This window comes from Ochotona princeps, chromosome 14 (assembly GCF_030435755.1).
Source record: "Ochotona princeps isolate mOchPri1 chromosome 14, mOchPri1.hap1, whole genome shotgun sequence".
In the NCBI taxonomy this organism is placed as follows: domain Eukaryota; kingdom Metazoa; phylum Chordata; class Mammalia; order Lagomorpha; family Ochotonidae; genus Ochotona; species Ochotona princeps.
The window spans coordinates 29,883,625-29,901,422 of record NC_080845.1 but is presented as its reverse complement, the minus strand read 5'-3'; the positions used below and the strand labels follow the sequence as shown (position 1 = coordinate 29,901,422).

Genomic DNA, 17,798 nt, shown 5'->3' with positions numbered 1-17,798 from the left:
GTGTGGTGGTCGGGCTGCTTGCTGAGTGGTACTTTGAGGTCACCTGTCAATGGTCATTGAGGTGTGCCTCTCCATGAGCTAGCCCCCTTTCTCCTTACCTGGTGAGGTGAGAGGGCAGGAGGCACTGGCGTCCAGAGCTCCAGGACAGAGTTGCGGATTTAGAAAATCTAGAAACCCGGTTCTGCGCCATTGAGTTTTGTTTCTGTTGAGGGAGGGAGAGCGAGAAAGAAAAGTAGAAAGATAAAGGGAGAAAGGAAGAAAAGAATATAGGAAGAAACAGAAAAGAAAAAGAAGAAAGAGGAGGACGATGGAGGAGGGGAAAAAAGAAAAAATTGGAAAAAGTGATTCCATTGAGCTCTTCCTGGAGGTTTTTGTGCCCATGGGTATCTTGTGACGTTGTCAGCTGTCAGGACCTGTGTCACGTCGACTGGGATCGTTGCTGGAGAGGAAGGAGTTGAGACTCCTGCAGGGGACCCCGCTGGCAGGTGCGCTTGGAGGAACGCTGTCATGGTGTACCAGGGAAGCTGCTTGCTACAGAGCATCACCTTGATCTTAATCCTTTAGAAGAAAGGCATGCTGGTGTTCCGACGACACTCCCCAGAGCATTGCAGATGCTCACACCTGCTGTTAGTAACGTAACCAACAGGCATTCTGTTCAGCCCTGCAGGGATGGTCAACAGGGCATTTTTCTCCGAGTTTGTAAGAACTGAATCCACATGAAAACATGTGCATAGTCAGCATGGTCACAAGACGAGTGGAAGAGTCAGGTGCTGTCCAGCAGCACCATGATTGGGGACCTTGGCAGCACCGAATAGGCCAGTGGTTAGGACATCATTCTGGATGTGGCAGGGCTCTGACGAGGTGTTAAAGGTTAGAAAGAGTTTGTATTATCCCCCAGAGAGTGGGAAGATCATGTACAAAGATGCAAGGAGGTGCTTCCAGAACTGGCTTTTAGGGGCAGAAAATGGTTGAAATAGAAACTTGCGTGCTGTGAGTGTAGCAGAGCCCCATCCCTTGTAGCCTCTGGTGTAGACTTCATCCAGTCCCAGTGTCTCTTCCCTAGCCTGCAGTTCCTCTAATGATGAATTCCTTAAGAGGGTGACACAGTTAGTTGTTGGAAATATAAAGGTGACTAAGACAAAACAAAAAATAAACACATAAAAAGGTACCCTGGGCTTGGAAGGCCTTGTCTGCATCCAGCCTTGACTATGCCCTGCCAAAGTCCTGGCCTGCTCGTGTTTTTCTGTGTCCCTGTCCTCTGGGCAGCCCAGTGCAGTTTTGGTAACCCTGCAGATGAAAAATCCTTTCCAAGATGAGCAAAAGGGGTAAATAGTCAAGATCGGGAATGGATACACAAAGTGCATGGTGGTAGGCTGTCTATGTTTGTTGTTTGTGAGATTTCCCAAAGAAAAGTCACAGAGGAAAGGTTGTTTTTTTAACACTGAATCCAAATACATCTCCTCTCACTTTGAAGAGGTATTCTTTCAGGGCCACACAGATTGAACAGAGACCATATGAAATATCCATTCTAGCACTTGGGGTTATTCCTAAAGTCAGCTATCTTCCCAGCTGAATGGCCTTGCTCAGGCCACTGATTCACTCTGCTGCTCTGCAGCTATGTGGTCCACAGGCCCCTGCCCAGTGTGTGCTTTTTGGGTTGCGTTTGCCTCTCCTTTCTCAGTTATGTTACACTTGAATGATTGGCAACTCCCAGGTTGTGACGAATCTTGCAATTTTGTTTTCTCTGTTCAATGGAATGCTTCTATTTTTATTCCAAAAGACATCGTTCATTTCTAATATTCCTAATACTGTATCATCTGCTATTTCTTTTTACTCAAACAAGGAAATTGGGTTATACATAATACATGATGCTCTATTAACCATGAACCATGCTCAGAGGTACTGCTCTTGTTTTTGTTATTTACTTAATTTATTTTTATTTGAAAGGCAGATTTACAGAGAGAGAAGGAGAGACAGAAAGAAAGAGAGATCTTCCATCTGGGTGTTCACTCCCCAAATGGCTGCAACCACTGTAGCTGGGCCAATCCAAATGGCAGGAGCTTCTTTCACGTCCCCCATGTGAGTGCAGAGACCCAAGAACCTGAACCATCCTCCTCTGTTTTCCCAGGATATAAACAGGGAAGCCGGATGGGAAATGGAGCAGCTGGGACTTGAACTGGCCGTCTTTATGGGATGCTGGCACCACAGACTAAGGCTTCACCCACTATACCATGGCATCTGCCCCTGCTCTTCTTTTTTCTCGTTTTCCCTAACAACCTTAGCCCCACTCAGGACTGGTATTTCTCTATGTGAGGCAGCCCACACTCACACATCATGTATGCTTATTTCCTCACTGTTCAATAAATCCTATTTTGCATAAAACCAGAGCAAACATTTTGAGCTCCTTAAAAATATCTTTTACCTTACTTTCTATTTTTCCTACTTATGAAATGAAATAGATTAACAGGCTCCCTTAATTGATTAAGTTTTCCTGACTTAGGGTAGTTCCAGCTTGATTGTAGGGTATAATTCTTATAGTGTATTGATGCTGGATTTTGCTGAAAATAATATCCCTAATTTAAAAATTGTTAAGAATAATTTCAAGTGCACACAAAAGCAGAAAGAATAGTAAAATGAAGTTTGTGTATTCATTTCCCAGCTTTAAGAAAATTACATTTTTCAGATGGGGTCTTACTTTGTAATTTTGTATCTATGTGAGGTTGACCTACATGTCCTTTTTTGAGTTGTAATCTTTGTTAAAATTTAAATTTAAGATTACTTTTGCATTAAGAGAGTAATAACATGGTATCTTTGTTCTCTGTTAAAGAATGCAATCTGTTAATCTTTGGAATTTGCAATAATTCTTTAACTAACACACCATCAGATCAAGTTCTGTTTTTTTTTTTTTCTTTTCATAGATTTCTTTAATTGACTCTCCACATGTTTTCTGCAGGTCTAGATTGAACTCCGAGTCTTTCCTTCTGGTTCTTTGCTTTTGGGTACAAAGGTGTTGAACTGTCTTGGTTGCAGCTGATCGGCTTTTGGTTGGCTGCAGATGGAGGCGATCTGTGCAAACAGCAGAAGGAGGAGCCAGTGCAGTGCCTACCTGGCCCGGCCGCCTGTTGCCTCCAGGCCTAGAACAGAGTGGGTGTTAGCCTTGCTCGGGTCTCACTCGCGTTCATATATACCAGGTGTTTTCTAGTGACTGTCCTTAGCAAAATGGATGTTCTTTGTGAATTTGCATCTTCAGCACATTCAGGCAAGTGTGATATCCATCTCTGAGACCCAGAATCCCCAGAGACTGCCCGAAGGCTTCTCCAGCAAAGTCCAGTTGTCATATTCTTAAATGTGTTTGAGATTCTTCTTCCTGAAGACGCCGTGGGAAAAGTGTGTCTTCCCCTGTACCCAGGGAACTTGGTCCAGGATGATCCCTTGACAGGGAGGGTTGTGAATATATTTTATTTATTTGAAAGGCAGAAAGACACAGAGAGTGATAGACAAAGATCTTCTGTGTGGTGGTTCATTGTTCAAATGCCCACAGCAGTTGGGCCTAGGCCAGGTCTGAGCTGGAAGCCAGGAAACTTCCTCTAGGTCTCCCTTAAAGAGGGCAGGGACAGAAACCAGGAACACTTGCTGCCTCCCCGAACCCCCATGAGCAGGAGGCTGGGATCAGGGGCAAACCTGGGGTCCTATCTCAGCGATACTGTATAGGAAGCAGGTGCCACAAGCAGCATTTTAACTGCTGAGTCCAACTCTCCCCTGAGAGACAGCACTCTGTGAGGCTAACCTTGTGGCCACGAGCCTGCCTCTTGGGAACTGCAGGACATGCCAGGTGGATTCTAGAAAGATGCATTTCTAGTAAACCCTCCAAAGCTACCCATCTGATTTAGCTCATCCACCTTATTCCTGTATAACAAATGTGACCCTCTAATATTTTTTCTAATGCTCGTCTGTTTTCTTCTCATTTCTCACTTTGTTAAGAATAACTCATACCATTGCTTTATTGGTTTTGTCAATGTGTTTCTTAAAAATAAAACTTATTGTCTTTATTGTGTGAAGTTTTAATTTTCTACTTTATTTTGTTTATTCACCTACTCATCCAGCAAACATTTATTTAAATCTCATTATCATGTGACATGACCATGTGGTGCAGGAGCCCAAGGACTTGGGCCATCCTCTGTTGCTTTCCCAGATATGTCAGCCTGGAGCTGGATCAGAAGCAGAGCTTTCAGGGGCTTGAACCTAAATACCCCTGCACCAGCCCCTGTCTTTTCCTTCTTAAAATCAGGTTTGCAGGATGACTCTTTAATCTGTTTGAGTTTTAAGAACTTGCGTTGAAATATTGAGCCTTCTTTGGGACATATGTGAGAGTTGCTTTTTGAGCTCTCTCTGCTTGACATTATTCGATTCAAGACATATGCCTTCCATTATATCTCGGGCTATCATGTTGTGCCTTGCTCTTCTGTTTTCTCTGTTAGTCTGTATTGTTTATGATTTGAATGTCTTCACTGGGATTCTCAATCTGACAGTCCCACGTGGCTATCTAGTTTTATCTTAAAACTCTGACAACCTCTGAGTGGGTTTTGGCTTCCTAGTTTCTCTTGTCTTTTGCTGCCTCTGCTGTTGTCCACTTTGCAATATCTAGTGCTACTATCCCTAAGTCATTTATCACCGCTTGTGTCTCCTTGGAAGGATTCATTTACCGAACTGTCTTGTAAGAGAACAATCACCCTGACATATGGTGCCGTTTTTTCCATTTGCACAATGTTTGGAGAGAGTTTGCCTGTTTGCATTCACTGTGTTCCAGACGGCCAGCAGCAGCGTGTTGGGGTTGGGGACTGTGCCAGCTGGGTGCGTGCCTGGTGGAGGAGGGTGATCTAAAATGAGCCTGCGTGGAGGCTCTGTGAAAGGAACCAAGGATGCTCAGGTTGGACAGAGGAGGCTTCTTGGCAAGGTTAGCTGTTTGGAGGGCTAGAAAGGCCATTGGGCAGAACGGGGTGCTGAGGGGTGGTGGTGGGAGTGGTCAGCAGGCAGTGCTGCTGTGCAAAACCCAAGCTGCCCATAGTCAAATTCCACCATGTGCAAAGAAACTTTTCTAAGAAAATGGGTCCAGCAGCAGAAAGCAGACCCATTAGTTTTGAGTTTTGGGTGGTGAGACTGTTGGGAAGACTTGAATGCTTGGGAATTATCCGGGGCTCTTGTTCTCTTCGATTTGGCCAGCATTCTAGAGAATGATGTTAAACCATTAGCAGGGCTGTCTGGTGACATCACACCCTCCCGCTGAGACCTTGCTGAGTCAGGGAGCACTCTTAATGGCTTGGCTGATGAAGCCATTTGTTGGTTCTCTTGGGAATCTGCATGAGGACATGGGCTTGCCTGCAGCCTTGATATAGACTGCAAGTGAATTCTTTTAATTAGGTGCATATATGTTTACATACAGATGCGAGTTAGCTCTAGGTGGTGTATGGCAGCGGTCTTCCTGGCAAAGGCAGCGTCACTGCAGTCTTCAACAACCTGCTAAAGGACTGATGGCCTCCAATCTTTCTGTGCAGAGCTGGGATCCTGGCCTACTCTGGAGTCTGAGACTGTAAGAGCCTGGGGATTGGACACTCCGTGTCTTCAGGGCCCTGGTCATTCCAGGATTTCCAACTCTCCTGGGTGACATGGAGCTTGGCATTTCAATACAGGGGTCCAAGATTCAAGATGGTGGAATAGGTTAAGGACACGTTTAAACAGACAGAGAAGCATTTAATCAAGATGAAGCAGAGAGGACACATTCCAAGAAACAGGAGAGGATAGAACAATAGCAGAGGGGTACCTGGAGACTGACAAACACAGGAAAGCAGCAGACACAACGGTGTGGTGTTGCAGTGACTAATATTCCAGCGGCGTTGAGCTAACGGCGATCTGAACTCCACCAGTAGCCGGAACTCTACTAGCAACCAAGTGGGAAGGGACTTTCACCAGGAGCTTGGGAGGTGAATCCAGACAAAAAACTGTCTGTCCTGATGGTCCATTTGATTTGACCAGGAGCAGAGACAGAGCAGCAGATCCCAGATGGGCAGTGTGAGAACTGGCATGGTCAGGGTCACCAAGTGAGGTCTGGTCCACCGAGGTTGGAGTAAGCGTGGGTGGAGGGTTTTAAGGAAGACCAGGTCACCAGGCTAAAGAGGAGAGGCATTGGGGTCTGATGATGTGGTAGCAGCCAGGTCTAGAAGATAGCAGTCCACGTGTTCTCACAGAAGCTTTTGTGGGTGAGCAGATGGGTGAAATTGATCTGCCAGGTCTCACCCGGTTAATGTCCATACAGCTGGTGAATAGGCAACCTAAGCTTAAGGGCTCCTTGAGAAGAAACAGTGAAACAGGTTGGGCATTCCTTTGGTGGTAAGGAATTCCCTCTCCTGCCAGATGGCAGAATGGGGAGGCAATTGGCCTCCAGGACAAACTCAGGAATGATAACTACATAGGCTGCATGGTGCAACCATGCAAGTCAGACACCGAGCTACCATCCACTAAAAAGAGTGAGGTCAGGAGACTGTAGAGGGTGGTGCAGCAAGCCTTCCCTAGGTAAAAGATGAGAATCAAGGACCTGCTGGCAAGAGTGAGAGATCAGGAACTGAGGGAAGTGTTAAGGGGAAAGGAACCGGGAGAGGGTGGTGGGTGAAGTTCTCAGGTAAGACATGAAGTTACATCTCATTGGTGGTGCATAGTCGGAACAGTACAAATTCCGCAAGCTGTGGGAAAGGGGAAGCAGGAAGTGGTGCCAGGGTCCAGGATGGGATGCTGGAATCTCTCTCACATTCCTCCCTTTTGTTATATATTGGGGAGGAATGGCAGGCTCCTAGCCCTGCAAAAGAAACTAATTAATGGTTTGGTTAGAAAAAATTTGTACATTTGAGTGGATGACACAGGAATGGAGGGAGGGGTTACTTATCAAAAATGAATTCCTCCTGAAGCTCATTAGAATATGTAGTCTCTGAGGGTTGGCCTTGAGGAGCTTCTTTGGGGTGCCTCTGTGGTGACGGATGGATCATCATGGCAGGTATTGACCTTCTGTGCAGACTCTGCATTCAGTCATTCTTGGATGAAGTGTCCGTTTGACTTTGGCAGGGAACTGGGATCACTTCTACTCAGCCCCGATATCCCGGCCTTTTGTTGTATAGAATTAGTGGGGAGGCTTAGGTAGGAACATGCATGAAAACTGGTTATGATTATCTAGTGAGGCCTTGAGAAACAGACAGGATGTATAGTCTGGCCTGTTTCTAGTCCTGTACTCTTTCCCTCCATCTGCTCATGGGGACTCTGGCTGCTAGCAGGAGCTAAGTAAGGGCCTATGGTAAGGTCAGGGCTCCAGTAGGCAGTGACCTTCAAGGATACAGTGCCAGATAGTAAAAACTATTTCTAAGGTCTTACACACGGACACTGGAGTTTCAAATCTAAATGCACCCAGGAAAGTTCTGCTGTTACCCAAATCCAAAAGTTGGCCAGGTGCACGTAAGGTCCAGGACCATGTATCTCTTCACATGGGGTACTGGAAGAGACATCATAAAGGAAGTGTGAAACTGGGGAGACATCCCGTTGACTCCCATTACCTGGCTGGACAGAGAGGAGGGCTGGCCTGAAAAGGAGGCTGGTACAGAACAGATGGTGTCTCTGGATGAAATATACAGCTTTACCTGTGATGTTGCTGATCCTAGGCTATCCCTCCAAAGGGACAGATGCTTTGGGAGCTGGGCAGAATGAAGGGCTTTTTAGCTTGTGGTCCACCATGTTGGTTTTTTTTATTTTTAAGATTTACTTATTTTTTATTGGAAAGTCAGATATACAGAGAGAAGAGACAGAGAGGAAGATCTTCCATCCAATGATTCATTCCCCAAGCAGCCGCAATGGCTGGAGCTGAGCCAATCTGAAGCCAGGAGCCAGGAGCTTCTTCCAAGTCTCCCACACGGTGCAGGGTCCCAACGCTTTGGACTGTCCTCGACTGCTTTCCCAGGCCACAAGTAGGGAGCTGGGTGGAAAGCAGGGCTGTCGGGATTAGAACCGGTGCCCATATGGGATCCCGGTGCATGCAAGGCGAGGACATTAACCGCTTTGCTGTCGCGCTGGGCCCCCACCATGGAATACTTTGACCCCCAGAGCAGTTCCATTTCTAGTGGCCTGGCTCTTGGCAGAGCTAACAAGATTCTTTTAAAACCACTTCTATCACTGGCAACTGGTTGCCTGATCTTCTGGCTTCCCTTATTGCAAGCAGGTGCTACTTGAGGATAGACTAGCCTTGCTAGCCTTGCTGGGTCTAAAGCCACATTAATAAGCCTCCTGCTGCCTAGCTCACTACTCTTCCTCTGGACTCCAGTTAAAGTGGGCCACAGAGGCAGCCTTGATGTCAGCCAAAGGGATGCTCAATTCTTTTTTTTTCTTTTTAATTAAACCTTTTCTTTCTTTTATTTATTTATTTATTTTATTTTTATTACAAAGTCAGATATATACTGAGAGGAGGAGAGAGAAAGAGGAAGTGGAGCTGCCAGGATTAGAACCAGCAGCCATATGGGATCAAGGCGAGGACCTTAGCCACTAGGCCATGCTGCCGAGCCCGGGATGCTCAATTCTATCCCTGAATTCCTTAATGGACTGATCTAGGAATTTGTAGTTACAGGCATAGACCTGACAGTTTTAAGGTAATGCCTACAAGAAGATAATTAGGCTCCTTGGTCTGACAAGTTAGTTATCCCTTTAAGGTCTGGAGATCAAACTGTGCAGCCTGAGTTCCTGAGTGTCAGAGAGAGAGAGAGGAGTGAAGACAGGAGTCGGAAACACCAGATTAATTACATAACATCATCAAGTAAAAACTCTCAAATAGATGTTCTAGAAAACATTTGCCAAAAGTCTGATGTCTGCTACACATTTGAAACAAGCCCAAGTTTACAATTAACCAATATTGTACATTAGAAAAAGCAATAATATCAATGATAAATATTTAGAAAAATGCTATAGGCAATTTTAAGGACAATAATCAATTGCATTGCACATAAACTATACAAGATGTATTCCTCTCAAAGCTTCATGACTTCCCATTGCTTCTGCAACATGCTTTAACCTGGAAATATTCTGTAAAACAATTGGTAAGAGCACATGGGTTTACCTCATGGCTTGGAATAATTTAGCAGTGGATTAGAGCAACTCTATACTGGATTACTTTGATATACAAATGATAAATTAAGTTACAGAACAAACTTAGTAAGTAACAGGTTTTTTCTTTTTCTTCTTTTTTTTTCTTAATAGACGTTCGTTAGCTTATCTCTCAGCTAAGAGGTGACGGTGGGGATAAAGAAAGCAAAAAAGAGTTAAAACCAGTGCTGCAGCTGCAGCTGCAGCAACAGGGAAACAGACATTATTGGGGTTAAGTCAGAAGAACCCAAAAGGAAGAGCAGGTTAGGCAGTGGGTGAAAATGGAGAAAGGCAAGATGGCAGACAGGGTCCTGCCACATGAAAAAAGGCAAGATGGTGGGCAAGGGCCGTCAGATGGAGAAGAAAGGCAAGATGGCGGATGGGATTCTATCACGTGAAGGAGGGGCGGGGAGCTGGGAAGATGGTGACAGGAAGTGGAGAGAAGGGGCTTGGGAATATGGTATCTGCGCAGGAAGTGAAGGATATGGAGGAGGAAGGTTCCGAGTGGGGGAGGGTGAGCCGGGGAAAGTGGGAGGTAGAGAGGTCAGCGGTCCTTGAGCAAGAACGGGACTCTGCAGCCGCGGCAGCAAGGATCCTGCGCACAGCGGGGGGGGGGGAGGAGGAACAAAGAGAAGGACGGGATTAGGTGGAATAAGGTGGGGCAAGGGATGGGAGTTGACAGAATAAGGGAGGAGTGGGAGGAGAGTTTGGGAACATGGTGGATAAATAGAAGGTGAAGCAAAGCAGACACTGGAATCCAGCGGCGACTCAGGAAGTGAAGAGGGAGTCTGGAAACATATCAGAAGGACCCGGAGCAGAGAAGAGGTGACCAAAGAGGTAACCTCAGAATATGGCGGAGGGACTGGAGGGATAACGTACAGAGGCGGATGGGCCAAAGACTCAGAGAAAGAACTGTAGGGAAGCTGGAAGAGGAGGTGGGGGAAGAGAAGAGGCAGTTGGGGTGAGTCCTAAAGGTTCTGGCAGCTCGGAAAAAGTGTGGTTAGGTGTGAAGTCCAAGAGGTCCTTGGGAGAGAGGGAGGGCTTAGCCTTGGCCAGGAGAACCTGAGTCGTGAAACAGAAGGAGCGTAGGGAAGGGCAGGAGCGAAGATTCCAAAAAGTCTCCACATATGGAACTTCAGACCATTTACCCTCGCGACGACAGAAATTGCCCAATTACGTGAGGATCTGAAGGTCAGACGTGCCTTCTACCAGCCATTTGGAGCCATTGTCCAATACATATTGTGGCCAGGCCACGGCTGAAAAATGGACAAGGCGTTTTCAGTGTTAAGTCCTGGCCCAGACCCAGAGTTTTAAAATTGACCAGTAAACACACTAAGGGGGTTTAAGAGTCATGGGATCAGGACATTTTGTTACCCATCGTGTCCCGATAAAGTATCTCGCTGCTAATCTAAACACAAAGAAGGCGTCCCCGCTTTGAAATTCAGACTAGTGGAGACCCTGGTTCCCCCTTAAGGAGGACCAGTCAGTAGGGGGGACATCTCAGGCCCCACTGAGGGCCCTGGATTGGTGGGAGCCAGTCAGCGACCAGGGTGTCCCCCCCCACAACCTCTCACTGAGGGCTCTGGACAGGCAGACCATGTGTACACAGTTTGGGAGGTTTGCAGGAGGTTGGGGAGGACTTTTTGGGAGAGGAGGAACAGGACAGAGGGGCTTATCTCACATCTGTAGTTTCACAGCTGATAAAGGCCTTGGGGCTGGCGGCTCGGAGGTAGGAAGAGGAAGAGGGGGACACCAGTTCAGGGAGCCCTCACACCGCTTCCTAGGGTACGGCACCAAATGTTAGATGATGACCACCAACTGCCTGCTCGCTGGGGGAATAATATCAGCAAGCTGTCCACAGTTGTAACAGAAGCTTTATTGGGAAATCCGCTCCTGGGCCCCCTTTATGCAGAGCAGAAGGAAGATGGAGGTGAAAAGGGCAGCTGAGATACGTGTCCAGGAGTTTGATATTCCTCTAGACACATGGACTGGCAAAGGGGTGGCCTGTGGCCCAATTATGTAAGGAATGTCTGTTCAGGTATGCCATTGGTTGGCTGGAATCCCACCGGGCCGTTGATGTAACTGGTTCCTGTGCCCCTTCCCCCTCCCCCTGTTCTGGGCTGAAGCCTGGGAGACATGCTGGGTCTGAAGCAGACCCAGCCCCTCACCTCCAGTGCCCTGGGTAGCCATCAGATCCTAGGATTGTCGGTTGGCTGGATCTTCCATTGGTCTTATTCATTTGAGATTGGGAAACACTATCCCATGAACTTTGCTAGACATGTGTTCTTTTGCGCTCCCCAGTTGGAACCTGTATTGTGAAGACTCTTGAACCCGCATCCTTGATCCGCTGTAAATCTCACAGACATGTGTGTCCTCGGCAAAGTAACAATAAACAGTCCTTATATGTAAGAACTTTTAGAAATTAGTAACAAAGGGACTAGTTTTAGAGAAATAAGGAGAAACAGCAAAATACCACAGGTTCCCCAGTACATGTGCGAAGTGCTGAGATGTGTTCATAATCATCAAGATCACACCAAAACTGTCATGAGGCCTGAGCCGGAAAGGCAGCTGTGGCGCTTTCACAGGTGAAATGCCAAAGGCTGGCATTTGGCCTTGCCACCAGGCTGCCAGGTACAAGACTCTCTTCTCATGGAAGAGTTCCCAGGTTCCATCCCTAACTCCAGTTCCTGGTCCCAACTCTCCATGAATATTGACTTAGTGAGGCATTGGCAGCTGCACAAACATTTGGGCTCCAGCCACCTGCATGGGAGACTTGGAGCAAGTTCGCAATTCTCAGCTCTTGCCTGGACTCAATCCTGGTCTAGCCCCTGCCATTATAGCCATTTGGAGAGGGAGCCAGCAGTTGGGAGTTTTTTTCTCAAATAATTTTTTAAAAATTCCAATTATAGAACACTCATGTAACCTGATCTGATTTTCATGGAAGAGATTTTATTGTATGCAATATAAGTCTGTATAAATGCTTACTGGACACAGTGTGAATTCCTAGCAAGTTGTTAACTGGGTTAAACTCTGGGGGGATAGACTGGATGCTGAAAGGAGGATGGTTGTATTTTACAGTTTTTATGTGATAGGATTGTCTAGTATTTATTTTATTTAAAAATAGATTATATATTAATATCTATGCCAATGGTTGGATGCTACTTTTCATCCCGTTAGCAAATCTTTTAAAAATTGTAATACCCACTTCTATGAGGTTGTGGCTAATTTATCGTCTGTGCTTTCTAAAATATAAACTTAAAAAAATTATGTATTTGAAAGGCAGAGTTAGAGAGGGGGAGAGAGATACAAAGAGAATCTTACATCTGGTTCATTCCCTAAAAGGTTACAAGAGCAGGACTCAGCATACCAAAGCCAAGAGCCATGAGCTTCATCCAGTTCTCCACTTGGTTGCAAGGCCCCAATGACTTGGGCCACCTTCCGCTGCCTTCCCAGATACATTAGCAGGGATCTGGGTTGGAAGTGGAGCAGCTAGAACTTGAAGGGGCACTCAAATGGGATGGTGGCAGTGTAGACAAGAGCCTAAACCATATGCCACAATGCCAGCTCCTAAAATACAACAGTTAAGTCAATATTTAGGCGCTAAATATTTCTATCCTATTAGCAAAATTTTTTTATAAATATGATATTCAGTGTTCACAAAGGTCTGTCTTGGCGAGGGTGCCAAAGGTATTTTCTTGGAAACAATTTGACAGTATACATCAAAATTGTTGAAGATGAACATATGGTTAAATCCACTCATTTGACTTCTAGGAACCTATCCAAAGAAAATACCTGCAAAGTGATAATTTGTCATGAATAAGGGTGTTCCTTGTAAAACTTTTATAATAGGAAAACTTTGGGAACCACACAGACACCTAATGAGTAATTTATTAAATTATGATCAGAAAAAATGATACTACAGAGCTTTTTGAAATGTTAGTGAAAATGTTTAAGTGTTAACGAGGAATGATGTTCATATTGCAAATGGGGAGTAGAATATCTCATTTTAATAAATAAATAAATAAATATATATATATATATATATATATATATATATATATATACAGGGCAGGTGTTGTATAGTAGGTTATGCCATCATCTATGATACCAGCATCCCTTCATGTCCTGGCTTGCCAACTTCTCATCCAGCTCCCTGCTGTTGTGCTTGAGAAAATAGCAGAAAATAGCTCAAGTACCTGAGCCTATGCCACCCACATGGGAGCCCCAAAAGAAGCTCCTGGCTCCTAGCATTGACCTGACCCAGCCCTAGCTGTTATGGCCATTTGGGAGTGTTTTAATTCACCAGTTTAAATGGTCTATTATGTCGGTTCTTGGTCTTTCGTAATGTGAAAATAGTCTATTATTACTTTTATACTGTTATTGTTTGTTTGTTGTTGTTACTTGAGAGACAGAGAGAGGAAGAATCTTCCATCCACTAGTTTAATCTTCAAATGACGTTAATGACCAGGCTGGGCCATGGTCAGATCAGGAACTGTGTCTCCCACAATAGATGGGACTTACTTGGGCCATCATTGCTGCCTCCTGGGCTCTGTACCAGAAAGCAACAGGAGTCAGGGGATAGCACCAGGAAGAGAACCTAGGCATTCTGATGTCAGATGTGGGCATCTTAAGTGCTATGCTAAATGTCCACTCTATTACTTATATAGTTTTGATAAGTAGATGTCTAGAACTGGAGGGCATTCTACAAGTCTGATGTCCTCTTGTAGAATAAAACTAGACTCACACATGCTTCCATCTAAATGGAATCTATTTTTTTATTTCATTTTATATTCACATCAGCCTTTTTGTTTATTAAATTGTATTTGGCTTCCATTTAATAGAAAAATACAAGTATCTAGTTTTCAAAATGATCAGTTTGGGGTTTTTATCTTGATTCTTAAATAATATGTATTTAATGTGAATGAGCAAGACAGCTCCCATTTGCTGGTTGACTCCCCCAATGCATGCAATAACAAGGACTCCCCTTATGCCTGGCTGACTCCAGGAGCCAGGAGCTCCATCCAGGTCTCCCTTGTGGATGGCAAGGACTCCTCTACTCAAGCCATCACCCGCTGCCTCTCAGTAGGAATGTGGACTGGAATCAGGAGCGAGTGGAGCCGACACTGGAATGCGGGATATGAGCATCCTGAGTTGCTGCTTAGCCACTGCCCTGAACACCTGCCCTGGATCTTCATTTGCACACACCCTGATTAGTCTCTGTCTTTCCCACCCTAGGGTAAACTCCACTCTTACTCTGTTGACCTTGGAGGGATTCTCTTGACTAATATTTCACATACTTACTTGAATATTCATTAAGGGAGATTATATTGTTACCTCAATGTTTTTATCAGAACTTTACGTATTCTGGCTCCTTAAAAAAGAACTTGGAAACTTTGATTATGTTCCTGAACAATTGAAATAGCACTGGGGGAAGAATTCACTCAGCTGGCTAAATGTGTCTTGAATATCTTGTATTGAATCCTGAAACAAGAGACACAGAGGGAAAACTGCTTACATTTAAATATTCTATGCAGTTAATATTGTGGGACCAGTGTCAGTTTTTTTAATTTTTTAAAGATTTATTTTTGTTTGAAAGGAGAATTAAAGAGAGGAGAGACACAGAGAGAAATATCTTCTATTAGCTGATTTATTCCCCAGACGGCCACAAAAGCCAGAACTGAGCTGATCTGAAGCCAGGAGCTTCTTTAAGGTATTCCACAAGGGTATAGGATCCCAAGGCTTTGGGCCATCCTCCACTGCTTTCCCATGCCACAAGCAGGGAGCTGGATGGGAAGTGGAGCAGTTGGGACACGAACAGTGCCCTTATGAGGTACTAGCACTTACAGGTGGAGGATTAACCTTTTGAGCCTTTGTGCTGGACCCCAGTTCCTTAATTGTGACAAAATGTAATGATTCTATAAGGTGTTAACATTAGGGACAATTGAGGTAAGGGATTTTGGAACTATATTATCTTTCATCATTTTCTACAGTTAAGGCTGTGCCAAAATAAAAAAAAATTATCTAAAACAAAACAAATCCATTAGGGTGAGTTGCATGTTACAGATTTATATAAATTCACCTGTGAACCTGTTTGTGCCTGGCTTGTGAACCTGTTTTATACCTGGGGAAGCTATAAAAGGAAGTAAGCCCTTTAATAAACTTTCTTTCTGATTATCATTTTAGATTTTCAGCTCTGCTAGGGTCATCTTCGGTCATTTATATTTTAGTTGAAAACTACCAATGTCGGGCTCAGCAGCGTGGCCTAGTGGCTAAGGTCCTTGCCTTGATCCCATATGGCTGCTGGTTCTAGTCCTGGCAGCTCCACTTCCTCTTTCTCTCTCCTCCTCTCAGTATATCTGACTTTGTAATAAAAATAAAATAAATCTTTTAAAAAAAAAAAGAAAGAAAACTACCCATGTCATCAAGGCTTTCAAGTCTATTTGTGTTGTTCTAAATCACTCAGTCTCTTATTGCTCTGGGCTCGTGTTCATTTCTCAGTGTCTTATTTTGTATGGTTATTTATTGGGTTGTGATATTAATTTGGTGGAGTGAGACCAATGGGTTTAAAAGTTGAGATGGACTATGAAAGAAAAATATCAATACACATTGATTTATGAGACAGTTATCTCAAGCACATGTATATCTTCTTGGTAACTGATACTATCCATAAAAGCTGCATGTAACTTTCAACCTAGCAATTTAATACTTGGGAACTTATCCAGATACATAACTCCGTTATGCAGAAATGACATATGTATGATATAACTCTTTGCAATATTGTTTATAATAGCCAAAGGTTGGCAACAGCCTACCTATCTATCAACAGAGAAATACTTCTTAAATTTTTATATGCTCCACAAAGGAATAGTTGTCTAAAAAGAATGAAGAGGCCTGACATTGTGGCATAGTGAGTTAGGCTCCCAGTTGCAGTGCTGGCAAACCATATGGGCAAACTCCACGCTTCAAATAAATAAAATACATTTAGAAAAAAAAAAAAAAGGATTCTGTGTACCAATATGGAAAGATATGAAAGTTGTATATTCTAAGAAGAATGTGATGCCAAATAAAGTATGCAGTATACTACTGTTTGTGTAAAAACAAATGTAAAAATGCATATATATATATTTGCTTGCCTAAGTATAACTCCTGGAAGAACAAATAGAGAATAAAAGCAGTGATTCTGTGTGAGCATGGGAGCTGGGAGCAAGTAAGGCTAGAGGAGAGACCTCCCATCCCCTTTATTTTTCCCTCTAGGGATAAGAGCACCTAATATGAGATTTGCTCTTCTTAGCAAACTTTATGTGCATAACACAGCCACCATGCACCTTTGTTACAGGCTGGTGTTGAATGAACAAGTGAATGACCTCTTCAAAAATCAGATATAAAATACTGAGCAGAAGCAGCAGCACCCATAGACTCAGGGAGATTGCAAAGCTGTCCCTATACGTCCCTGATGCTGGCAGAACTGAACTGCCTTGCCCAGGGACATGGAGCTGAGTGTAAGGGGCCAGTGCTGCCCAGCCAGGTGCACTTCTAACTATGAGATACAGTCATGGAATTCAGGAAAACTTGTCTCTCCTCTTCTTCCATTCTGAGGTTTAGTTGTTTAAGACACACATGACTGTGGTCTCCTTAGAGTTGCTACAACTGCTCCCTCGATGGGCACAGAACTCCGGGGAGGGGGCTGTTCCTATGATTTTAGGTAGAAGAACTCTCGTTTATCAGCACACTCCTTAAATGGAGCAGATATAAGCCGTGCGTCACCCCAAGGTGTCAGAATTTGCTTGCCCGAGTCGGTTGGCTGCTTAAGGACCTTCTTTATTTCAGGTAAATGGAAGAGCTGGAAAGCAGTGTCCTGCAGACACGGAAAGCACGCCGCATAGAGCAAATGGTGGCGAGATGGCTTCGGCGCTCGCGGGACAGCTCGGCCCGGTGAGCTCCCCCCACCCCAATCCCTCCCCAGGGGTAGAGGAGGGGGAGATGTCTATCGAGGAAACATTTGGTGCCCCCATGGGAAGAGAGGGTGCAGGCTAGCTTTGTTCTTCACACAATATGGTAGAAGTGCATAAATAAGTTAGCTGAGAGTCTTTCCCCAGCACACATCCACAAACACACTCCTCCCAAAACTTACACAGGCATTTGCAGAGACATATACACCCAGACTCTATACATGGGAGAACATGCTGGTGAGTACAGACCCTCCGTCTCACACACACACACACACACACACACACACACACGTGTGCAGCCCTGCTGGGAGTCAGCACAGCTCCTGGTTCTGTCTTTTGTTGCCAGTCCCCGTTTCATTCTAAACCAAATGAGATGAAATCCAATACACATCTGATGGGGCTGAGACAAGAGAACTTCAAAATATGTTCTGTTCCCAGGAGTTCACTTGCCATCTCGAGTTTCCCGTCTGCTTCCTCTGCAGGGCGGAAATCTCACGTGTCAGGTGTTTCTGAAATCACACAGCCTTTCTTAGGAACTTGCAAACAGCTGTTCAGCTGCTGAGTAATGAACTTCAGCCAGGACTGCTCTGCACCGGAGCCAAGTGCCTGGATCCTCCCAGGCTCGGGCAGGGGAAGGCTGGGAGTAGACTGAGCACCATTTCACACATGAAGCATCTGAGACTC

General features: G+C 44.8%; 1 protein-coding gene across 2 annotated transcripts in view; it reads left to right on the top strand.

Annotated features, from left to right (window-relative positions):
* Window positions 1–17,798, top strand: part of FRMPD1 (FERM and PDZ domain containing 1) — a 129,238-nt gene that overhangs the window by 73,942 nt on the left and 37,498 nt on the right. For both annotated transcript variants that reach the window (XM_058672707.1, XM_058672706.1), the window contains one exon: window positions 16,993–17,097. In XM_058672707.1, coding sequence (XP_058528690.1) covers window positions 16,997–17,097 — 101 coding nt within the window. In that variant the 5' untranslated portion in view covers window positions 16,993–16,996. The remainder of the gene's footprint in view (window positions 1–16,992; window positions 17,098–17,798) is intronic.